Source organism: Arvicanthis niloticus, chromosome 1, assembly GCF_011762505.2.
Source record: "Arvicanthis niloticus isolate mArvNil1 chromosome 1, mArvNil1.pat.X, whole genome shotgun sequence".
Classification (NCBI taxonomy): Eukaryota; Metazoa; Chordata; class Mammalia; order Rodentia; family Muridae; genus Arvicanthis; species Arvicanthis niloticus.
In genome coordinates, this window is record NC_047658.1 from 147,289,121 (window position 1) to 147,314,400 (window position 25,280).

A 25,280-nucleotide genomic window follows, 5' to 3' on the forward strand; every position below is an offset into this window, starting at 1 on the left:
AATGAACCATGAAAAGAAATTGGAGAGCATGTGGGAAGGGCCACAGTAAAGACACTGCCAGCATGACTGTTCCACTTAGAGAGAAGGCTCTTATTGTGAATAAGAGAGAGAAAATATCCAGAGGCATCTGGAAGAGTCCAGAGCAGATAAGAATAGACTGGAGATGGCCAGGGCTATCTATGAGAGGGGAGGGAGCATCAAAAAGAATAGAATAGAATACTTAGAGAATTACAGAGCAATAGTGATAAAACCCGCATGATATTGGTATAGACAGGCAGTTAGATCAATGGAATAGAATTGAAGACCCAGAATTGAACCCACACACCTATGGTCACTTGATCTTTGACAAAGGAGCTAAAACCATACAGTGGAAAAAAGGAGCATTTTCAACAAATGGCACTGGTTCAACTGTCAGTCAACATATAGAAAAATGCAAATTGATCATTCTTATCTCCTTGTACAAAGCTCAAATCCAAGTGGATTAAGGACCTCCACATAAAACCAGATACACTGAAACTAATAGAAGAGAAAGTAGGGGACAATCTTTGAACACATGGGCACAGGTGAAAAGTTCCTGAACAGAACACCAGTGGCTTATGCCCTAAGATCAAGAATCGACAAATGGGACCTCATAAAATTGCAAAGCTTCTGTAAGGCAAAGGACACTGTCAACAGGACCAAATGGCAACCAACAGATTGGGAAAAGATCATTACCAATCCTACATCTGATAGAGGACTAATATCCAATATATACAAAGAACTCAAAAAGTTAGACTCCAGAGAACCAAATAACCCTTTTAAAAAATAGAGTACAGAGCTAAACAAAGAATTCTTAACTGAGGAAACTCGAATGGCCAAGAAGCACCTAAAGAAATGTTTAATATCTTTAGTCATCAAGGAAATGCAAATCAAAACAACCCTTAGAATCAAAATACCAGTCAAAATGGCTAAGATGCTGGTGAGGATGTGGAGAAAGAGGAAAACTCCCCCATTGTTTGTGGGATTGCAAGCTGGTGCAATCTTTCTGAAAATAAGTCTGGTGGCTCCTCAGAAAATTGGACATACTATTACTTAAGGACCCAGCTATACCACTCCTGGGCATATACCCAGAAAATGCTCCAACATATAACAAGGAAACATGCTCCACTATCTTCATAGCGGCCTTATTATAAAAGCCAGAAGCTGGAAACAATCCAGATGTCCCTCAACAGAGGAATGGATACAGAAAATGTGGTACATTTACACAATGGAGTACTACTTAGCTATTAAAAACAATGAATTTGTGAAATTCTTAGGCAAATGGATGGAACTAGAAAATATAATCCTGAGTGAGGTAACCCAATCACAGAGGAACACACATGGTATGTAGTCACTGATAAGTGGATATTAGCCCAAACGCTCGGAATACCCAAGATACAACTCACAGACCACATGAAGCTCAAGATGAAGGAAGGCCAAAGTGTGGATACTTCAGTCCTTCTTAGAATGGGGAACAAAACACCCATGGGAGGAGATACAGAGACAAAGTGTGGAGCAGAGACTGAAGGAAAGGCCATCCAGAGACCGTTTCACCTGGGGATCCATCCCATATACAGTCACCAAACCCAGACACTATTCTGGATGCCAAGAAGTACACACTGACAGGAGCCTGATACAGCTGTCTCCTGAGAGGCTCTGCTAGAGCCTGACCAATACAGAGGTGGATGCTCGCAGCCAACCATTGAACTGAGCACAGGGTCCCCAATGAAGGAGTTAGAGAAAGGACTGAAAGAGCTGAAGGGGTTTGCAGTCCCATAGAAGGAACAACAATATCAATCAACCAGACCCCCCAGAGCTCCCAGGGACTAAACCACCAACCAAAGAGTACACATGGAGGGACCCATGGCTCCAGCCACATATGTAGCAGAGGATGGCATTGTTGGGCATCAATGGGAGAAGAGGCCCTTGGTCCTGTGAAGGCTCGATGCCCCAGTGTGTGGGAATGCCAGGACAGGGAAGCAGGACTGGGTGGGTGGAGGGAACAACCTCATAGAAGCTGGGGGGGGGGGGCGGATGGGATGCAGGCTTTCAGAGGAGAAACCAGGAAAGGGGATAATATTTGAAACATAAATAAAGAAAATATCTAATAAAAATTTCAAAAAAAAAAAAAAGAATACTGAGAGAGCGAGTTGGATGGAGGGGGCAAATCATGCAGATGGGTTTTATTTTTTGAGGTTTTTTTTTTTTTTTTTTTTTTTTTTTTTTGAGATAAGATTTCTCTGTGTGGTCCAGGCTGGCCCCGAATTCACAGAGATCTGCCTGCCTCTGGTTTCCAAGTGCATGTACCACCACTGCCCTTAAGGTTGGGGTAATGAGACTATGCAGATTTAAAGGAGAATGATTATGTTAAAGGAGGATAGTGGGAGGACCGACTCCTTTTGGGGACAGTAAACCCATTTCAAAAGTTCCCGAGGAATGCTGGCTTCTATCTAACTGCCAGAAATCCTCCCATGGTTCAGCTTGAGCTTATTTCTAGACATATGGAGAGCCTGAGATCTGACAATGGGAAAATGAATCTGCATGTCAGAAAACCTAGAAAAGTCGTGGTGGGATTAAGGCAAACTACAGTAAATACAGCCTTCCAAAGCGGTCGCCATCAGACAGTGTGCCTTCCAAAGCAGTCGCCATCAAACAGGGTGGCTGCCCATTTCACAGATCAAAATCTATTCTTTAGAAAGGAGAAAAATGTTCTGGCCAAGGCCAGAAATGGAAAGAATAGAGACAATGGAAGGGTTAAATGAAACCTTAAGTTTTTAAGGGTTCTTTGGAAAGTCAGTTGTGTTGAATTGTGTTTTGCTGGAGCAAACACATGAAAGAATGTTGTCCTGAAGTGGACACAGGTGAAAGAGTAAGGCAGACCGGTGAAGGAACATTTCACTGAAGCAGACACAGGTGAAAGGATGTTCTGCTAAAGCAAGCACATGAAAGGACATGGGATGAAGGATTCTTTGCTAACAACACGCATGTATTGGTCCACCTTACATTTTGTAGTTGAGCTGCATAGAGAGAAATGAATCAAAAACCTGGTGGTGTGCTGCAGTTTCTTGCTGCTTCTGCTGATGCAGGCTGATTGGCAGAGTGATGTCAGCTGAGACAGACTCATGTGCTGAGGCAAGACCCATGGTGGACATGTGATGTTTGGAGGCTATGAACAGGACTCAATGGACAGTGAGGGAGGCTCAGCTAGGGTTGCTTACAGAGCTATCTGTGCAATGCTTGTGGGTCTTGATCTTCACAGATCTTCTCTTCCCTGAGAGAGGCACAGCCAAGAACTCCTGGTGTTCCTGTTGGCCCTGGTCCCTCCTGCTGACTCTGGCTGAGGCTGAGGCCTAGCTCTCTTCTAGGTAGTGCCATCATCGCTGATTTGTATTTGCTATCCAGACTCTACCAAACTGGACTGCTGGTTTATCTATGAGGTGTCTGTGAGTGGATTGAGCTGCTGCCACTACTTGCTAACCTGTGAACTGAACTGCCAATTTCCAGACAACACAGGACTCCAAAGAACTTTTCTAAACAGGTCCACTCCCTACAGGTGAAAGACCAAGGCAGACCGGTGAAGAAACATTTAACTGAAGCAGACACAGGTGAAAGGACGTTCTGCTAAAGCAAGCACCCCATATTCTTTCTTTTCCACTACCTCTGATGGGTGGTGGGCTATGAGGGAGGTTAAAGTGTTTAAGAACCATCTTTAAAAAAAAATAAAGTTTGAAAAAAATTAAAGTTACAGTTAAAGATTGTTTACAACAGAAGAAAAGGGGCACTGTTTCCTGAAGATCATATAATTCTGAGTTGGTAAATTTTCATAATGTGGAGAGCACAGCCTAAGATCTGTAAGACTCTTGGCAATTAGGATGTCCACACAAAATTTGACTTTCAAATATGCTCAGTTTATTTATACAAACATTCCTTATAATAGCATGCTAATATAAAAAGCTAAAACCAGACATCTCACCAAGCAGGGAACAATTGTTTGGGCTGAAATACTGATGCCAGGTTTCACTGGGGTATCTTCTCTGGTGTGAACACTCTCAACCTTGTAGGCTCAACACGAATCTTCAGTGAAGTCCTTCAGCTAGGGCAGGAGGGAGGATGGCACTGATGGATGTCAGAGGTCAGGACATCGCCAAGAATGCTGGCCACTGCCTTTATGAGCCCAGTGACAGTGTCAGAAGTTCAAAGGCTACTGAGGCCAGGGCCACACACAGAGTCTCAAAGCCTTGCTGATGGATATTAACACAGAGGCTACAGGAACACAGCAGTTTGACCCCAGAGATCATTCTCAAAGTTCCACTTTTTGTATCATGTTATTGAGCCATGGCTTTAGGCTATCAGGGTTCATAGCTTATGACTGGTTCACCAGCACATCAACACCATCTTGGGGCAACTTGATTAGTATTACAAGGCTGGTCCCTGGGCTAGGCTCCTATCTGAGGTGGCCTCCCAGGAGCTTGCTTCTGAGGCTTTCTTCTTCCCCTAGCTTCCCAGTGGCAAGCTTAGGTATTATATTTAAAATCACAGAAAATGGCTTTTGAGTTACACAAAAAATGGTTTCTGAGTTATACAAGATTTATTTTATTCTTATTTATGTTCCTAACATAATCCTTTTGTGAGTTTATTGTTAAAATGACTTTCAGAGGACAACACACAGGGCAGCTTTCTCTGGAATAACTGGGAGGGTAGAAGAGACAAAGAGAAGGTAGAAGAATCATGTTTGTCCCCTGACCTCCTAAGAGGGTTACAAAAAGATGAGTGGGCAAGCAATGGGAAGAGAAACTCTGGCCCATAGCTCATTAGGGCAGACGTGAGAGAAGGGTTTCAGGCCCAGGCTTACCTCCCAGTCACAGCTCTAAGATCCAGCTTTAATCCTCAAGGTCAGGTTCCTTGCTGAGAACATAAAAACTTGAGTTGGGGGAACGAATTAGGCATAGAGAAGACTGGGAATTTCTTGTCACCCACTGGGTGATTTTATGACCAACAAGTGTTTTCATAGAGGTCTCAGAAAAGTGACATAGTGTCTCACCTATTGTAGGGTTCCAAGAAAAAAAATGGCTTCTTTGTGGTCTTGCATTGTTAATGATGATGGTGCAAGCCCTCCACCTCCATGCTGAAGCTCCCCTCCTTCCTCCTCTTATAAGACATCTGGTGAATGCTACAGTTTCTATAAGATATGACTTGGCAGAATTAACAGCCAAACCTTGATTTCAGTTCCTTTCTATTTTTGAATATGTGTCTTTCTTCAAAAATAATTGACTGTAAAGAGGATATTTTTATCACATAAAAATATTTATGATGCTATTGGACTTAAAGGTAGAATTTATCTTCTGAACGAGTCATTCTCTTATCTTTTTAAAATATCCTAAGATAATCTGGGGGAAACAGCATATTACATCTCTGCTTTTGTGGGTCATCTAATGATTTGTTTGATTCTTTTAGATACGAGCAAAAGAGGAGAGCCAAAATGCAGAAGCTTAAGTATTTTATCAAAATATTTTACAATGATAAACAGGTTTCCCGCACCTCAGTGTCTCCCCTACAGTTTGACTTTAAAGTCATGTTTCAACAGATTTTTAACATTCAGCTGATATGTTGGCCCGAAACAATCTGCTTGGAGGTATGCTGTTGTCATTTATGTTTGTCTTGTTTTATGCCATGTGTGTCCTTTTCTCTTGTTGATGGCTGTTATATATGGTAGGCTATTTCTTTTATATTATGGAACATCTGGTTTCTATAGTTAGCAAATAGTTAATAAATATATAGTTAATATATAGTTAATAAATACATAACCCAACCACCTCAGCTATGGTCTTTCATGTCGCAAGCACAAAATTGTTCGTGGGTACTCCACATAATCCCCTCCCATTAAGAGTCCTGCCAGCCCGGACATACACTGTTACCATTCATTCCTAGTGAACTGTTGTCGCCGCAGTAAGCCAGAGAGCTATTGTGTCAGCCATCACTGCTCACTTCCCAGCACCCGACTTGGTGGTTTCAGTCTCTTGGGAGAGAGTCTCTTCTTTATCTTCCTTTTCTCTTCTTGCTGTTATTCTTGGATCCCAGTAAGGAACCAGGTAGGTAAACACACAACAGACCCTCCCCCCCCCCCATCTCTTAGGCTCATATGTTTGAACATGTAGTCTTCCATTGGTGGCATTGTCTAGGAAGGTTCTAGCAGGTAGAGCCTTGTTGGAGGAAGTGAGTCCATGTAAAACATAAAATTGAGGTTTTTCTGTACTGCCTCTATTTCCTGCTCTTGTTTTGCTTTTAATCTGGTAGTGTGACCTACCAGATTCCTGTTCCTGACTTAACTGTGTGAATGGAATGTAATAGGACAGTGCTATTTTAATTATAGTATTTTTCAAAAATGATTCAAGTGAGTTATTGGAAGTTCTTCTATTTTCCCTTTGTTCCTGTTTTGCATTTTGGTGAGTTATCAACTGTTTGTTTTATATTCAGGTGTATGAACTAAGTAAAAGGTCAACTTTACTGGTTAAACTGTATCTGCCTTTACCTAACAAGACAGAGCTGAAAGGCAAGACTATCCTGGAATATACAGAATTTAGTTCTGATAGACTTGTCATACCTATGGACGGAGGCGTAGGAAGCAGTGAGTTTGTTTAAAATTTCCTCCCCTTACCTTTTTTGATGTGTACCAAATGCTGGGCACCCTAGCTGGGTGTTCTGAACAAAACTCTTCCTGGGGAGACGCAACACACATCTATTCACCTTAGATAGAGAGAACAGGACACACCAAAGTATGGGAACCACCACAGTCCAACTTTGTGAACCAGTGAGTTTTATTGAAGTTCCTTAGAGGAGCAGAGATGACTCCAAGGCAGATGCATCACCAAAGCTCACCCAGCATGGGCGACAGCTCACAAAGCAGGGAAACTGGAACACTGCACAGCCTGCAGGCAGCTCAACACATGTGTGTGTGTGTGGGGGGGGGGTCCTTGCTAGGTGCCTCTGTTGCTCTAAACCTCTTCCAGGCAGCTGGGCTAGTTTCTGCTTCTCCCAGGCAGTTTCTCTTCCTCTCAGGGAGATACTCTTAGCTTTTATTCTTATTCTGCCAGGGATGGGCCTAGTGAATCTGATCAGTTTCAGGGACTTCCTGAAGCAATTTTGAGTTGTTTACTGATCTGTTTAAAGTTCCCCTGCAAACTAGAATATTTCAGTCTGAATGAAATTTACACAACATGATTATGGTGGCATCTGTCTGTAATCCCAGCTCTTAGAAGGCCCAAGAAGATAGTGAGTTCCAGACCAGTCTGGGCTCCATAGCAAGCCTCAGGAAAAAAAAAAAATCCGATTTACAATATTTGGTTACAAAAAAAAAATTTACTCCAGGTGTCAAAAACTATCTTGTTTAACACTGTCTTGAACCAGTCTTAGGGAAATTTAAACATTGCCGTGAACACCTATGTTTTTTCTTCTCCTATGGAGAAGCATTATGGATTCTGGAATATGAGCTCTGGTGTGTTTTTGCGTGTGTGTGTGTGTGTGTGTGTGTGTGTGTGTGTGTGTGTATGGTGCATATGGGCTGTAAATGTATGTATTTGCATGGTGTGTATAATTGTGTCATGTATGTATTTGTGCAGTGTGTGTCTGTGTGGGTTGTGTGTATTTGTGTGCTATGTGTGTATGTACTTATGTGTGTAGGCTAGAGGTAGATACTAAGTATCTTTTGTCAGTCATTCTTTACCTCATTTTTGAGATGGTCTCTTACTGAACCTAGGAGACTGGTCAGCAGGCTCCAGGATCTGCCTGCCCCTGCCTCCCCAGGGCTGGGATTACAAAGGTGTACCACCATGCCCAGCCTTTTACTAGGGTTCTGGAGATCTGAATTCAAGTCCTCTTCTGAGCTATCTTTCCCAGTCTAGGGATTTGCTTCTGACTTCCTTTCTTTCAACGACTGTAAGGATGCTGCAGGATATGTCTGCTATTCTTCAAAGAGTATAGAAGGTAAAGAGAAAAGAAGAAAACGAGGGACTCAGAAAAGAGATGAAGGAAAGAAGAGGTTTCTATCCCTTTACTTGATTGACTTCACTCTTCTTCTGCAAGTAGATTAGCTATCACATCAAAGCCTTTTCCTCAGGATTACTTTCTTACATCTTCTCGGGAGTTTTACATCTACTTGTGTCTATTAGTTGCAAAGGGAGGTATGAGCAAGTGAGCAAGGAGGAGGCAGGAGAAAATGTGTAAGCACAAGAACTGGGAAGGACAGGCTGAAGAACATGGTCTGCTCTGGTCCAGATGGACCTGAAATTTCTTTTCTCCCATAGAAACCTAGAAGCTAAGACTAAGGACATAAAAATATGGGAGCATAGCAACAGTTTCCCATAGTGGTAAACTCTTTGAGAAAAAAAAAAAAAATATATATATATATATATATATATATATATATATATTTATATATATATATATATTGTGTGTGTGTGTGTGTGTGCGTGTGTGTGTGTGTGTGTGTGCTGGGGCAGGTAGCCTGGCTCTTTTAAAAAACTTTTTATGTGTGTTTGTGCGAAAGGTATGTGTATGTGTTGGAAGAGGTGTGTGTGTGTGTGTGTGTGTGTGTGTGTGTGTGTGTGTGTGATCTGTATGTGTATGTATGTACAAAAGTGCACATGCTTACTCATGGAGGCCAGAAAGAGACATTGAATTCCTTGGAGCTGGGGTTACAGGCATTTGTGAGATGCCCAGTGTGAGTTCCAGGATCCTAACTCTGGTCCTCATGGTTGAGTGTGGCAAGTGCTTTTAACCACTGAGCCACCCTTCCCACCCTGTCTGCCTTCTTTTTCCCCCCTGCCAATGATCCTTCCTTACTGGAAGCCAGTCTCAGGTAGAATGGTTACAAAATCCCAGGCATAAGAAAGGAAGACATGCTCCTCTCTATGTTTGGTTCAGTATTTTTTCTCTCGTTTGCCGTCTGAGGCAGCCCTCCTTTTGGATTTGTAGAGGGGAGCTGAGGGGAGCTGAGGGGAGCTGAGGGGAGCTGAGGGGAGCTGAGAGGTGCTATAATGTATGCCAGAGGCTGCCACTGGGTGACTTTGCACCATTGCTCTGTACCCTACCTCTTTTTAAATGGAGTCTCTCCCTGAACCTGATGCTCTTCAGTTTGGCAAGGGGAGCTGGAGAGGTCAGCTTCAGGATCCACCGGTCTGCCTCCTCAGCCCTGGGATTGCAGATAGCTCTCTTATGGGTTCTGAAGATCCAAACTTCATCTTCATGCTTGCATAGGGGGCAATTTACACACTGAGTCATCTTCCCAGCCGCTCAGCCCCTGCATTTCTAAACTAGTGATGTGTTTGTTCTAAATGTCTTTTTAAAAACAGATGTGCCTTTTAATCTCGAGGAAAGCGAGAATGAAGAACTTTGCCTTTTAACCTCAGGGAAACTTAGCTACTCCCTCTCATGGGCCTTGGATGAAAATGGAATCCCTTTGACTCCCGTGTCCCAGTCACTGACATCTGCATATTGTAGGTAATAAACTTTTCATGTCTGAAGCATGCGTCTCTATCTCAGCAGAGTGTCCTACGAAATATGCATGTAAAGGGGCATGCAAATAGCAGTACAGCACTGACGTGTTATTTGACTCATCCCTCTGTGACAGTGTTTCATGTGTAGGATAATGTGTTTCTTCACTGCTTACGATTTACAGTCACATGGACCACTAGAGAGGTATTCTTGTAGTCCTTAACTTGCAGGCAAAGGCCCAGACTCCCAAAGAGTTCATTTCTGGGATTTAAAATTTTCCCAGTCATTCTGAATCACCAAAGAACCACCAATTACCAGCTCGGTGGAAGAAACAAGTCCTAGAATTCTAGAATGTTCTTTGAGTCCTCCATCGGCACAGTTCAATCTTCAGGTCTCCAACTGGCCTTGAGCCAAGAGACTGTGTGACTGACTCACTGACTCGGTTCTGACGTTTGTGGTATTTTATGAAGCACATGTCATGGGACTGTGGTAAAATCCAATGGCAGCCTCCTTTTATTAGAAGGTAAGTTGCTTAAGTTTCCCTCTCCAATTTACTTGCGAACATTCAAGTTTTGCTTTAAGCCCTGTGTTCTGGGGCATGCGGGCTAACACTGTCCCAAGAGAAAGGAAAATTTGTTGCAAGATGCCAGAGGTGTCAGGGTTTAGAGGTCTTTTGTGACAAATATAGAAAGAATATTCAGCTTCAAGAACAGAAATAGGAAAGAAAAGGCCCAGCTCTACTTGTAGTGGCTGTGAATTCATTCACACAGCTGCCTATTATGGGGTGGGTCCACCACACCTTGATAACAATCACAGGAGAAGTAAGAGCAGACACTGATGAAGGAAGAATTTATAGAGTGGACATCATGCTTGGGCCAAACCGTTACAGAATCTGTCCAATCTGTAATTCTGTGAGCTCAGTTGACAGGTGGGAAGTGTTCTCTGATGCTTGAGAGCAAAAAGCTTGGAAATCCATTGCAAATTCTTCTAATTACATAGAACATGATAACTTATCTATGAAGACTTCAAGCTAATTGACAACTCCAAGCACATACTCCAGGACTGCCTTCTTTCTCCTCTTAGTCTATAGTTGATATAGCTGAGTCACTAGGATATATCATGAATCTAGTCTGTTTGTATAGCCCCCATGTTTGAAGATAGTTGTTCAGGAATGAAGATCCTCCACTGGCCTGTCCTGCCTACTTAACCACATTGCTTTCTGTTACATTCCAACCATTACTGTACAACCTAAAGTCAATGCTTTCAAAATATTTTCCACATTTGTTTGTTTTGTGTATTTATTTTATTTTCACATGTGATCGCAACCATGGAGATCAGAGGACAACTTAGAAGAGTTTTCTCCTTCTACTCTTTGGGTTTCAGGGATAGAACTCAGGTCATCAGGCTTGGCAGTAGGCACCACTGAACCATCCTGCCAGCCCCTTAGGTTCACTTTTTACATTGTATGCTTTCTTGGTTTTGCACAAGCAGATATTTAGATTAAAATTTAGTGTTGTGCATCACATAAAATATTTAACCCAATATTATGTTTAGAGTTTATAAAATATACTCCCAAAAAGTACTATTTATTTAAGTATCTACTGCATTTCAGCTACTCTGCAAACTGGAGATGGCACAGATGAATATCTATAGAGTTTTATCCTTAACAAGCTATATTGTCTTTTAAGAGAGAGTAGACACTTTATTAGAAAGTTATGGTGAAATTGGAACATGAGACGCACTGGTCTGCATAACATAAAGATAGATTCTCTTTTATCATTAAGTTCAGGACATGGCTAGATTTACCTCTGGGTTCCTATTGTGGGTGGGCTTTAACCTGTGTAATGTGTAGCCTGCTTATTTTATGTACATAAAATATTTTCTCCACATTAGTGTGCTAAGGAATGTGGATGCAAGAGGTGTTCCTGGACTCCCGTGGATCGTGAACTCACAAAAACTTTGTGACTGGGCTGATGACATCAGGATTGATCCGAATAATCCAGAGTATTCAGATATAACAGAACTTATCATGGTAAGCTATAGAAACTATCAACACTATACATATATTTTATTTCCTTATATGTATCTTGTAAATTCTTCCATTATTTGCTGTGTATTTTTCTAGACACTTAGGGTGCATACAAAAGTAAAAGTGAGGGCACATATGGTTTTCAATGGGTTTAGAGTATTGGGAAGGCATTAGAAACACAACAACTGAAATGACTACTTTAGATCTGACGTTGGCACGCCAACCTTTAAACTAACATCTGTTAAAACTCTGTCACATGCTAGCCATATTATTAGGTACTAAAAATGCCATGGTGATTTATCAAGAGGACTTAAGAATGTTTTTTTTTTCACTCAGCCACTATTATCTGGTCATCTGTGCCCATTCCTACAGCCAGCTGAACTGCTCTGTGCTCCCAGCATGCTTTACTCTGACCACCCTTCATCAGTGTCACATCTCTTCCTAGGACACTACTACTACTACAACTAGTAGGTAGGACACTAATAGTAGTAGGTCACAGTAGAAGTGACACCCATGTTTCAAGTCCAGTACTCGTATCCCGATGATGCCCCTTTCTGCCTTTTGTTTCTATACAACACTGACATTTTCTCTTTCTCTGCAAGCCATGATCAGACAGGGCAGAAAGCCATGTCAGGCAGCATGCGTATTTCTGCAGGTCACATGTCACATGTCTAAGTAAGTCTTAAGTCTAGGATCTATCATGAATCTAGCCTATTTGTATAGCCCCCGTGTTTGAAGATAGTTGTCAATGAGCAAAGATCCTCCCCTGGCCTAACCTGCCGATTTCTTTCTGTTACATTCCAATCATTACAGTACAACCTAAAGTCAATGCTTTCAAATATTTTCCTAAGTAAATAATTTCCTAAGTAAAGACTTGACCTGTTCGTGTTTTACAGTATTTGAGACACAAAGGACAGGAAATCCCCAAATATTTCCGTCTTGAGCAGTTGCAAGATGAATTTAACTTTGTGTCCGAGGAAGAAGTGAAAAGGAGCAAACGCTTCCAGCTGTTGCAGCTGAGAAATGCAGGCCAGCTAGATCTCTTCCTCCTGCAGCAGATGCCCCTCTATGACAACGAGATTCCAGACATAGTCTTCCAGGTACCCGGCTCCTGTTCAAACACTGTGTGATAGAGTTCATATCACGCTGCTACAAACCTGTCTTCATTTATGTGTTAATTTTGACAATTAATAATCAGCATAGATTTTTCTTCCTCTCTCTGTAGACACTAAAACTGTACAGGTCACCTACATCCCATCATGCCCTTAGCTTGACTTTACAACATAATATTATCCAAATCTACTAAACAGCCCAAATCCTTCAGGTTTGTTCTAAATTGATGCCATGGATTGATGCATTTTTTTGGCATCATTAAATAATATATCACTAATTTTACAACAATTCTGGGGAGGAGTCAGGGAAGAAACACTACCACAGTGACAGTAGGTATTAATTATAGAACATATCTCAACTTCAGATCTTTAGAATCTAAAAAAAAAAGGGGGGGGCAAGAGAAGTGCTGGTCTTGTTGGGTTATATGCTGCAGCCTGTAGTACAAGTCCCTCCCCAGTCACACTTGCAGGGAGTTCCTGGCGGCTGCCATCAATCTATAGCCAGGGCAGTGTTTGTATTACAGATTAGCAAATGTTCCAAAGCTTCTCTTCCTACTTGAAAAGGACCTGCTTTAAACCACTTCAGCCGCACACCACCAGTCTCACAGGAAGGTTTGTAAGAGCTGATAGCTGTGAAATTGTCCAACTGCCATAACCCAGCACTCAAGCTTTCCAAGAGATAGCACAACTGTTTTCCCATCTCTAAGGAACACCCCTGTACAGTGGAATTACTGCTGTAGGTTGATGGCAGTCATCTTGGATTAAAAATGCCAGATTCTGATGCCCACTCAGCCCTTTAGAAACTACACAAAAAAATACCCAGGGCTCATCTCATATTTAAACCTCAAGCTGTGGATGGGAGCATGCTCACAGCCCAGTCAGGAGTGTCACGGCGTGACTGAGAGGAGAGAGGAAACGCAAAGTAGTGAATTTTCCTCAGCTTCTCATTTTTAAAATGGCAATCTTTCTCAGTCGCCACAACGATTTAGAAGACCAGTGAGTCTGTCAAATGGTTCAGAGGATGAGGCACCTGTTGCCAACTCTGGCAGTCTGAGGTTTATCCCTGAGACTCATGGTATCAGGAGAGAACACACTCCTGCAAATCAGCATATTAAGTCAGCAAATACAAATAAAAGATCAGTGGACTTCATACCAGACGAAAATGGAATGTAGTCAGAAATTGGTTTGGGCCAGTTCTCAGTAAGAGAATCAAAAAGAGGTGATTCCTCCTGAGAAGTGTTTGCCACCATCTTTGTGCTTAAATGGAAACAAATAGCAGTATTTTTGTCGGAGCCCATTGATCCCTGTATTGTGAACTAATCCAATTCTCTATTTAGGAGTATGAGAGTCAGGCACAGAAGGATATATCCATTTCAGATGTGAACTCTATTACTGCACAGAGGATTAATTCTGTCAATTTTCTGAAAAAGGTAATGAATGTGGCATTGTCAATGTCAATTTGATTTACCTTTGTGAGAACCCATCTGCTGATTTTATATATGCTGGATACATGCACACACACACACACACACACACACACACACACACACACACCATAGATGGTAGACACTTTTCACAGAGTGGGACAAACAACTCTTTAGTTTACCTCATCACCAGTGAGCGCTCTGTGAGAGTACAGCCCTAACCCCTGCTTAAGCAAGAATGTTACAGCGTCATCCTTGAACCCCATCCTAGCTAACACTGCTCTTTAAAAACAAGGCGTAGGATATGCGTTAATAATGAGCTTGCCATACTGGAAAATAGAGAAATATGGCTGCTCTTGAGGAAAGAGAGCTCATGCCATTTTATTCCCTCTAAGAAGCCCAAGAAGGCAGTGAGCTGGCTCTCCCAAGGGCTAAGGTAGTAATTGCCAAGCCTGAAATGCATCCTACAAGGGAGTATTAAGAAAGCCAGTGGCTGTGCAGTTGGATGTGAGCTTGTATAAAGACTGTGCTCTGGGTTGGTTGAAACCTTCAAGTTAGGTAGGTTCACATCATAAGACTAGAATTACAGATAGTGGAAATTATTTACCCTACATTCTTTAGGTCTATAGGTTCTTAACCCCTCCCTTTGTTGGCATATTCTGTCAGTGTCATTGAGGTTTATATGCCCTCCATGGGACATGGGCTGTGTTCCCTAGATTTTTGCTGTAGGACTGGTATCAGCTGAGGCTGGGGCCATAGCTCTATGGTATGTAGTTCAAGCTGGCCCAAGAGTCACTAGATAAATGTTTTGCTGAAATGATAGCATCTAAGGAGCAAGTGCGTTTCTTCATTGTGGTTCTTTAATTTGGTTATTCAGGGACAGTTATTGAGTATATGCTATGAGTCTTGACCTCCTGAAGTTTATATTCTAGAAGCCACATAATAAAAAATAAGTCATATTTGAGAGAATGAAACATGTTAGGGAAAGGAGTAGAAAATAAAGACATGAGCTACTTCTCCCTTCCCCTCCCCCGTGTGTGTGTGTGTGTGTGTGTGTGTGTGTGTGTGTGTGTGTGTGTTTAGGGGGTGCAACTGTGACTGTGAATAAGGTAGCTGAGAAAGGAAGCCCATGAGAAGACAACAGTTGGATGAGAACTCAATTCATTTAGACTTGAGCTGGGTAAGGGAGACAGCCATAGAATTTTCTGGAAAAGAACATTCCAAGCTAACACATGTTTGAAAACTCAGGTGAAACCCATGTATTCTATGGGAGGACCAGCAAGAAGCCCAGTCCTATATGATACCAAAGGGGACAAAAGAGCAAACTTCCTGAGGGAGGGGAGGCCTGGTTCACTTTTAAGGGAACAGTTTGTTGCCTGTGTGGCAGGATATTTTGCCTATTCTTCTGCCACCACTTCTATTTCCTAACTAGTTCAAGCAGGTGACCAAGCTTTAGGTTGCATTGCCTCCAGAGTGACATGTGGCAGAACAAAAAGCTGAAAGTTGCCAACTCCACTGGTTATGTCTGAAAGCCTAAACCTATCATGAAACTAGAGGAGGAGGAACAGGAAGACATTCCCAAGACTGCAGCAGTCTTTAGAATAATAGAGATCTGAGCCACGTATAGTGGTGCACAACTATGATCCTCCCGCCCTACCCTGACTTGGGCGACTGAGTGAGGATTGCAAGTTTAAGGCCAACTTGGGCCACTTAAGATCATTCCAGCCTGTGATACATACTAAGACCCTGGCTCAAATTTTAAAAAGAAGAAGAAAAAAAAATGTCAAGGTTTTTAGCAGCCAAGGTGAAGCTTTAAGCTCTGGCTGACTCTCTGGCCATGCTGGTGGAATAGAAACTTCAAGTTAGCCTGGGAGGCTTGAGGAAAACACACAAGTGCAGATTTCTTCTGATCTGTAGTCAGGATTCCTGTTGGTCACTAGTTGGTTGTTGTAGAAATAAGACCTTAGGACTGTCTTTTTTCTTACTGAAGACTTGTTCCAGCAGTGCAGACTGTGAGTCCGATGGGAAAACTGAGCAAGTTTAAGAGCAAGTGAACGAGAAAGGAAAGGATGTAGGAAGAATTTGCCTTGGTATAACTGTGCATTGAGAATGATTTTAATAACAGTAGAAATAGCCATATGTCCACTTACCTAACTCCCTTCCTACTCACTGCTTGAAATATCAAGGAGTAAAATACACAGTGGGCCAGAAGCATCATCAATACACAGTCTTAAAGCGGAAACACTCCATTTCTTTTAACTTGCGGATTTTTCTTTAGGTGAGAAGGTTGATCATGAAAAAAATCGTCAAAGTCAGCAAGTTTAACCTGTCAGATATTGTGGCTGACTATGAAGAAATTGTATCTACAAGGTACTTTACAATTAGTAAGTGTGAAATTAAGGCCCTTGAGCTGGTATCTTCAGAATCCCCTGGGTTCTCTGTAGTTTACAAATATTTATGTCACACGTCAAAGCTGCAGTCTCGGAATGCAGAGTGAGGCTTGGCGACAAAATGCATCTGGCCACTTTACCCCTCGTGATGCTGTTGTCGTTGTCCAATACTACAGAGAGAAGGTTGAGTTCCCCCTGTCCTTTTGGGCAGTTTCTAGGACAAGAAAGAAAAAAGAACATGTCTTCCCATTTCTTTTGTTGTTCTGAGGTTTCCCCATAAGACTGCTCCTGATGCCTTAGAGTTGGTAGCAGTGCTATAACCCCATCCTTTCCGCCTCAGTGGTGCCAGGGCACTGAGCAGCCCAGGGACAGGTGATGGGGCCTTTGAGGAATTGTCTTCATTCTTCAGAGCCCATAGTGAAACCCAAGGGGAGGTCAGGAGAAGGTCTAAGCACTTCCAAGGGCTGCATGCAAATCCTCAGCATCACCAGTGAGGTTCTGACTGCCCAGGGTGCTGAAATCCACTGCTGTGTATTTCCAGACCTTGAGCAGAAACTGCTGTGACTACCAAACTATAATTCCACCGATTTAGGTTGTCAGCATGGGCAACTAACTGATTCAGAGCAATGAAGAATTTGGGGATATTAGTCATCTTTAAAAGAGTGATTGCTTTAAAAAGCAATAATTGTGGTGAAAGATAAATGCTTTATAGCTTTATCTTGCTGCCTTTTACTTCTTTTTGGACCATGTAGCCAAAGAGCTGGTGCAATGATATGCACTCCTGGCATGAGGAGTCACTTCCTTTGTAAGCTAAGGAAATAATTTCTACTTTGGGTTGAAAAGAGCTCTGTCCCCTTCTGCAATGGACATGATTTGGTTCAGAATAATGGCCTCATTAGCAATTATTTTAAACACCTTGTATTTAAAGCAAGGCTATTTTGTGTCTATGGAGCTGATCACTTTTTTTCCCCTTAGCCAGTTGACAGATGCGATTTGTAAATTCATTGAACCACGAAGGAAGTTAAAACCTCAGAGGAAAGAAAGAAGAAAAGTCACAGCCCAGAGCATCTCTGATGGAGATATCAAGATTCTCGTCAGGATCCTGAGGGCCTATAACATTCCTACCAGAAAAACAATGTCTTATAGGTAGGTGGTGGGCTCCAATGTCTGCAGTTGCAGAACATCTTTTTTAAATGTGATAAACATCCTTATTACTTATGTTTAATGCCTGGAGATGTCACTCACTGGTAGAGCACTTGCCTAGTACCTGCAATGCTGGAGGTTTGATGTCTAACACACACACACACACACACACACACACACACACACACACACACACACAAACACACACACACACAAATCATATGCATAAAATGAACAAACCTTTAAACCTTCATTTGAATAGTTAGAGCTATTTTTAATGTCACATATTATGAGTCCCCATAGTAGTTCAGAGGTAGGGTGTTTGCATAATATACCTAGCCCAAAATAAACTGTCCAAACCAAACCAAAACATCACAGGGATCTAAGATTCCCAAAGTAATCTTAGTGTATGCTTTGGAGATATTTGACACACAAGCATCTTCTGTATCACCAAGTAATTTCCTCTTGTTCCTGTTCCCTGTTGGGAGTTTTTGGAGTTTCTGCTGCCTGCCACTCCATTCACTGTCACAGTGGTGAGCCCTTAATGTTGGAAGCAGAAAGTTAGGGAAAGTAGGTGGAACACACATTCTGTTCCTGGTCTTTAAATGGAAGGCCTGCTCTGCTTGGGATATATAGGTAGCTCTACCAAAGCAGGATTTCACCCCTCTTTCCTGTGTGCACTAAGAATGTTTTAGTTTTTTTCCCTTGGGACCAAACTAAATATCACCTACCAAATTAAAGCAGTCAAATTAAAGCACTGTTAATATTAAGAATCCATTTTATTAAATGTATCTTGGATATTTAGTGTCAAGGATGATTGATAAATATGAATATTACTACCCAAATTCCCCAGGAATATCATGTATCTCCTTCTCCCCTGTTTCCCACATATGTTCTCTGCTTGCTTGCCTTTAGCTTGGCACAGCTCATGATTTCTGTTAATTTATATCTAAAACCTCTTGATGGTTTTGATGCTAATTTACAAATTACAACCTTATTCCTCAACACAACTAATTGTTTTCACAACCCATATCATAATGGCTGTTTGTGAAGAAAGAACACAAAACCATTGATTTTCTATAAATTTCATTCTTCAGAAGAAAAGATTGTAATACCAACAACCAAAAATCAAACAAACGAATGAAAAACTGAGGAAAACTATTTTCCCAAAATCTCACTCAGCTTCACTTTTCCCTTGATGCTGAAAACCAGTGGACACGTCACCACAGACTACATCCAGCTTATAACCGCAGTTAGGAGCCACTCCTCCACAGCAGTGATGCTCACAAAGTGATATGACAGAAGCCAAAAACAAAAACAAAACAAAACACAAAACAAAACCTCTGTAAGACTCAGGGTAACCCTTATGCCTACCAACACTTATATTAAAACTATATCTCCATGTTTTTTTTCTTGAAGAACTTTGAGTATGCCTACTTACCTGAGGTCGTCCATGTCTCACCTCAGACATCAAAATGTCTCTAAACTTGTAGCCTCGGATGAAGTCATAAATGAGGTATTTAGCATCTTATAAGGTCTAATATGGTTGGTTGAATGGTCTCAGTCACATCTGGCTCTCAACTCCCAATCTAGTCTCTTCATGTCTGTGTCCTTCAGATTACAGTTATTTTCCTCTAAGAAAGGAAAGGTATTCTTCATGAATGTAATTCATATTATCTTGTCCTCTGCCCTCGGGCTTTATAAAACAAGGTATAAGTTCCCTGCTCACACACAGGGAACTTTGATAGTCTTATTCTTGTCTGCCAGCTGCCCTCCTGTCTGTGCGCTGCACAGCCATGTTGTCTTGGCTTCCAGTACTTTTTCCCTTTGCTGGGAATGGCCTCCAGCCATCTCTCTGCCCTTGGCCAGATAAGCACAATTGTTTCAAAGTCCTAGCTCAAGTAGGATTTCTTGTGATGCTCATCTGGCCCTACCCCAGACACATTCACACCCACACCCCCTCCTGAAAGCCACAGTTGCAAGCCTCTTCTCTTGCCGCATTGCTCCTCTTTCTTATTTGTTTGTCTATTTGTTTGCTTTCTTTTCCTGACAAACTTTAAAATCCTTAAAGAAAAGTTCTGTCTCTGGATCTCTGAAGAGTGTCTGACATAGAGTGGAACTACTAATAGATGTTTATTAAGTCAATGATTATGTAATGGCTACTGAAAAGAAGAGCTATAAAAACTAAGGAAACCAGTTGCCAAGTAATCTCCCAACTTTTTGCAAGACCTTATAAAAATATACTCAGTATATTATATACTCGGAGTATATAAAAATATACTCTGCATTTCAGGATCCTGTACATCCTTTCATAGAAGTTTCCTTTCAACACACTATGTATCAAACCAACATTGCAAACGGATCTCATCCGTGCTGGAATGAAGAAATCAAGGTAGATTTCATGTAAGTTGGAGTCTATTTTCCTGCAGTTTCTAGTCAGAGTAACTCTGTGGTAAGGGAGCATATTCATGTATGCTTGTGTGTGTGTGTGTGTGAGTGTGTGTGTAGGGGTGTGTGTGTGTGTGTGTGTGTGTGTGTATACATGTGGAGGTAGGTACCATCCACCTTTTCCTTGGGAGAGAGTGGTGAGTGAAGCTTTTTGTAGGGAGTCAAAAACAAATATCTGAAGACAGACCAAATAAATAAATCTACAAAAATCCAACGAGTGTACTGAGGCTACTGGCATGAGTATGGGAGAATGGTTACTTCCAGAAGCATGGATGACTCAAGGGCAGCACCGTCACCAGAAAACCAACCCAGCCTGGATGCCAACTCAGGAAAACTGCAGTCCTAGAGTGCTCTGCAAAACCTATAGGCAGCTTGATGGGTCAGAGTATGCTTTCCTAGCCAAGGCTTACTACTTCTATAGCCTCAGAGGTGGGGCCTGTGAATCAACTATGTTTGAGGGACTTCTGAGACTTGTGAGTTGTTTACTTTGTGAGTCTTAAGTAGCCTCCTTCTAGGATAGAAAATGTCTTGGTTCCAGGGATATCACTGTAGAACACAGGGTATTTCATTGTCCGTCCTAGTATTCACCAGCCCTAATCAATGACTTGATATTATTATAGAAAGGGGGAGTAGATTTTCAGGAGAGGGTTTTCTTCTTGAGCTATGTGAAGAGACAGCAAGAATACCACCACCAGTCACTACGTAGGTTCTGTATTCCCAGCTTCCAGAACTATAAAAGAGAAGTCTGTTCTCTACAAGTTACCTTGATTCAGGTGTTCTGTAATTGCAGCATTACATAGACTAAGACACTCCCATCCCTTTATTTGAACTTCTGTATACTCTACTATGGAGCAAAAACATCATGATTATTTAATGTAATTATTTATATGATTTTATATTGTATGTTTTATCTGGTTCTATGTTAACATATAGCCTCTTCCAACAAATGCCAAGGAAATTCAGAACTAATGTAATTATCGTGGTCTCTATGGTAACATCTTTCGAGTTATATGGGTTTTCTCATGAATGATGCCTCTCTCAAAGTGAAAGCTACCAGACACTGACCAGGATGTATAAGAGAGAAGGGGAGAGAGAAGGGGGGTAGGGGAAAGAGAAGGAGCAGTATGGAGAAAATGAAAGGAAATGTACTTGCTGAAAAATTTGTAAATTAAGATAGTTGGTTATGTGTGTTTAGACATACTCGGATTATTAATGTATACATTAGTGTTTGGAGTTGATTCCTGAGGGTCATTTGTTAAGACCAAGCCTTCGCATGTATTCCAGACTGGCCTAGACTTTGCTATTTAGATGAGGCTGGCCATCAAGAACTCCTTGTCAAGGAACTCCTGTTCCTTGTGCCTCTGTGTTCTGAGTGCTTTGACTATAGTCATGTGCCTGTGTGCTCAGAAAAATACACTACATTAAAGTAGTTTAATTAGGAGAACATAAAAAAAAAAACAGTAAGAGAAACAAATTTGTAAGTGAATTGAAGGAAAAGAAGACTCTAGAATATTGATAATTTTATGATTCTAACAATGAGAAAAGCCAAAAATGCAGTGGGATCCAGAAAGTCAGCTAAAGATCCAGCTATCACTTTTTGTTGTCTGTAATAATGATTCAATTCCATCTCCTTGTTCCCTGTGACATTCTAGTGAATAAGAACTGTATGCAGGACTGTAGAGGGGTATACTGTTTGCCTAGTATGCATGAGGCTCTGGGTTCAATTCCCAGCAATGGAAAGGGGGAAAAAAAACACCTATGTGCAAACGTAACATACAGTGACAGTAAATAAAGGATAATTAGCAAACTCTATTTTGGAGGGAGAAGTGTGGCAAAATTTAAGGAAAAGTTTGAATAGACTATTTAATGTAAGCTAATTCAGAGGGCTTGGAAATTTAAGATATATACCAAATGGACAAACCAAAAGGTGTCTTGAAGTGATCCTTGTCCATTCTCATGCTAATATGCATTACCTCCTGGACTTGGTCTAGGTACTCCTAGCATGAAATGAAACCCCAGAGGAGTAATGTAGGAGAATTAGCTTATTTTGTTTCTCAGAAACATAGGGAACATTCAATTTAAAATTGTCACAAAACTCAACCATTGTTTTTCCAGCGGCCACTGCCAGAAACTGTTATCAGAAAATTATAGGCATTATTAGAGATTCCTTAAAGTAGTCATTGTTTTAAAAAGTTTTAATAATGTCAGTACCAGTTGCATGGTAAAGATATTACCAGGCATGGGGCTGGGCTGCTTGCCACTCAGAAGCCAATAGCTGGAACCTCAGAGTTTAGGGGGAAAATAACTTTTATCATCCTGGGATGGGGGAGCTGTCATCTTCAAAGCTCTATCTTGGGACACTCAGAGGTACAAAGGGCTCTTACAGGTAGGGGAAGGAGTAGAGAGAGACCAGGGGCAACAAAGCTACTTCTGGGCATGGCCATGCATATCTCAGTTGACCTGGACCTACTGAAACTAATTCCCAAATTTTCTTCAGTGAGGCATACTACGCTTTTACAAGTTAAACCTCGCAGCAATGTCCTTCTTTTGTATTAGTTGTTACCCAGAACTAAAGTCTGAAGAAGGGTGTCACACACTCTGGTGCAATGCAGTGATCCCCAGCTAGTCTGGGAACTGTAAATCCAAAGAAGGGCTATCTGCAGTCTTGGGAATTTTGATGAGTCTTCTCTTTAGGACTGGCAGTGCCAAACATTGTCTTTCTCTGCCTGGTCCATTTGGCTTAACATGATTTCCAGCTGAACCCAGCTGTTTTGTTGTCTGTTTTTATTTTCATCTGAAGAGTAAATAAGGTAAAGTATAAATAAGGTAAATTACTTAAGAAGAAATAAGGTGAATTATAATACAGGCATTAGTTCTAATAAACAGTAGAAGGCATATAGTTTTTTTCTAAGTTTAATTAAACTTTGCAAAGAAAAAGATCATAGATAATTTATTATACTTTATCAATGACTCGATGCACTTAGAAAAGAAATGGATTTTGCCAAAAAAAAAAAAAAAATCTTAAACACTCAAGTATGCTTTTCTTGTTTTCAGCTCACCAGGACATGATTACAGCTTCTCTAGTTTATCTAAAATAAAAGATAACATACATATCAACATTTTTGATGAAGTGGTGATTGAAAAACATGAGGTAATACAGAAAAAAAGACTGACTAATATTGAAACAATTATGAGGTCAAACTGAGTGAAATCTCAGAACGTATTTGTGAAGTTGTCTGTTTCTGAGACAGGGACTCCCTATGTAGCCCAGGCTGGCCTTGGAATCACTGGGTGGCCCTGGATGGTCTTGAACTTGCAGAAGTCCCATAACCAGTGCACACCATCACACCTGGTGTAATTTGCTTTTAATGATATATGTAATATTTTCTTAAAAGAGTTTGAGTCAATGTGCAATAAAGTCAGACAGATGACAAACCACTCTAAATACCATAAATCATAAACAACAGATAAGGAGAAGAAATGGAAAACAGGCCAAGGCCTTGGGAGAAGCAGGTGTTTATGATTGAACATTACATTTAAATATGAACTTCTTGGTAGTAAGAATGGGCAGACAGGCAGAAAACCTTACACATTTTTCATTAGCTGACCAAAGAAAACATACCACTCTATATAAGACACTGAGTTATTTTAAGACCAGAATTTTGTTGTTTTCTATAATTTCCAAAATTAATAACTGCCTTCCCCATACATTAGTGAAAAGTCCCAGCCCAATGCCTAGCATCACAGCAAGCTCTGTAGGGTTTCCTTCTGTTTAGCTTGACATGAAAAATGTAAAGGTGTGTATCCACCATAGCTACTGTTAAATGCTTTCATATAAATGGCTTTAAAAGTCTTCGGAACAGTTGTGAGGGTAGGATCCATCTTCTCACTGCTGAAAGATGGGAGCTGGCAGGAAGGAATCCGGGTTACTCAGGGGTTGTCATCTCAGAGATCAACCTTGAGCTCAGCTATGCAGGGGGCTTTATCAGGAGGGAAAGGATTCATTATGAGATGGTGGCAAGCAGGATACATGCTTGTCTTTGTCCTCCAAAGGGTCTCTTTTTTTTTTCTTCTCTGAAACACTGTTGTGGACCTCAGCCACCTGGTGCTGTCTCCTCAAGTTCTGTGTAGACAGACATCTTACGCTCCTGCAAGTTAAACTGTTCAGCAGTTTACATGTGCTGTATTCTGTAATGAATAGGACAGAATGGACATTATAACAGTCAGCAGATGTTCTTTATGTAAATCTACATTGAAAGAAGTATTATTTAGTATTTTAGCCCTTTAGGTGAGCCTTCTCTTGTGGGTGTGTCCAACCTGTGACCCACAGGCCACATGCATCCCGGAAGACCTAGGATGAGGCCCATCCCATCTGTAGATGACATCATACATGGCAAAAAAAAAAAAAAAAAAATCAGATGCCCATACTTTAGAATTTAGAATGCCAGGGACGAAGATTGTCAAAGGATTGGTGTGGTGTAAAAGGAATAACAGGAAGAGGAAGTAGAAATGGCCAAGCTGAAGACAAATGCCCTGAAGAACTGGCCTTGTTTTCTCAGTTCTGTTGAAGGGACAGACAGTTCTGCCTGGGGGAATGGAGGCTCTAGGTCAGAGAACATGGATGAGACCTTGCAGCACAGAGCTCAGGGTTAGTTCACCATAAACAGTACTGATTCTTACCAACAATGTCTTCAATCCAGCTTTTCAAGAGTGTACATTCACATTAAAACTGTAAATGAATTCTTAATAAGACAGAAGGTAAGGCATTAAAATAGCAAATTCTTAATGGCTTACATCCAAGGATTTACACTGAGTACTGTTCTTGTTAACTAAAGTATATCAACCCTGGGACATGGGTTTTTTTTTTTTTTTTTTTTTTTTTTTTTTTTTTTTTTTTTTTTTTTTTTTTTTTTTTTTGCTCTTAAAAGCTCATCCTAAAAAAGGTTCAGGGCTACACTGAGATGGATCCCTAACATGCTGTGTAGTCACTGACTGTTAGATTTTCTATTGGCTCACACCCATGTCCAGGCAATCTTCTCTGGAGAACGTCCCACAGCAGCAAGCCCCCATTTGAAAGACAGGTTGGGTTGTTATTTCTCACTCTTCTCTTCCTAAAAGGCTCCTTTCTCCTGTATTATTTTCCTGTTATCAAATCTTTACTCCCCACAGATCCCCCGCTTTGTTAGCTTATGTGTTAACAGAACCCTGAGGACTTACAAGCCTCACA

At 41.2% G+C, this 25,280-nt stretch overlaps 1 protein-coding gene across 1 annotated transcript in view; it reads left to right on the forward strand.

Annotated features, from left to right (window-relative positions):
* The window catches only part of Cc2d2b (coiled-coil and C2 domain containing 2B), an 80,845-nt gene that overhangs the window by 33,215 nt on the left and 22,350 nt on the right, over positions 1-25,280 (forward strand). The window contains exons 15-25 of the mRNA XM_034521319.2: positions 5,473-5,650; positions 6,493-6,643; positions 9,366-9,513; positions 11,401-11,539; positions 12,433-12,636; positions 13,986-14,078; positions 16,351-16,442; positions 17,438-17,608; positions 19,025-19,121; positions 19,899-20,008; positions 23,108-23,204. Of these exons, the coding sequence (XP_034377210.2) occupies positions 5,473-5,650; positions 6,493-6,643; positions 9,366-9,513; positions 11,401-11,539; positions 12,433-12,636; positions 13,986-14,078; positions 16,351-16,442; positions 17,438-17,608; positions 19,025-19,121; positions 19,899-20,008; positions 23,108-23,204 (1,480 nt within the window). The remainder of the gene's footprint in view (positions 1-5,472; positions 5,651-6,492; positions 6,644-9,365; positions 9,514-11,400; positions 11,540-12,432; positions 12,637-13,985; positions 14,079-16,350; positions 16,443-17,437; positions 17,609-19,024; positions 19,122-19,898; positions 20,009-23,107; positions 23,205-25,280) is intronic.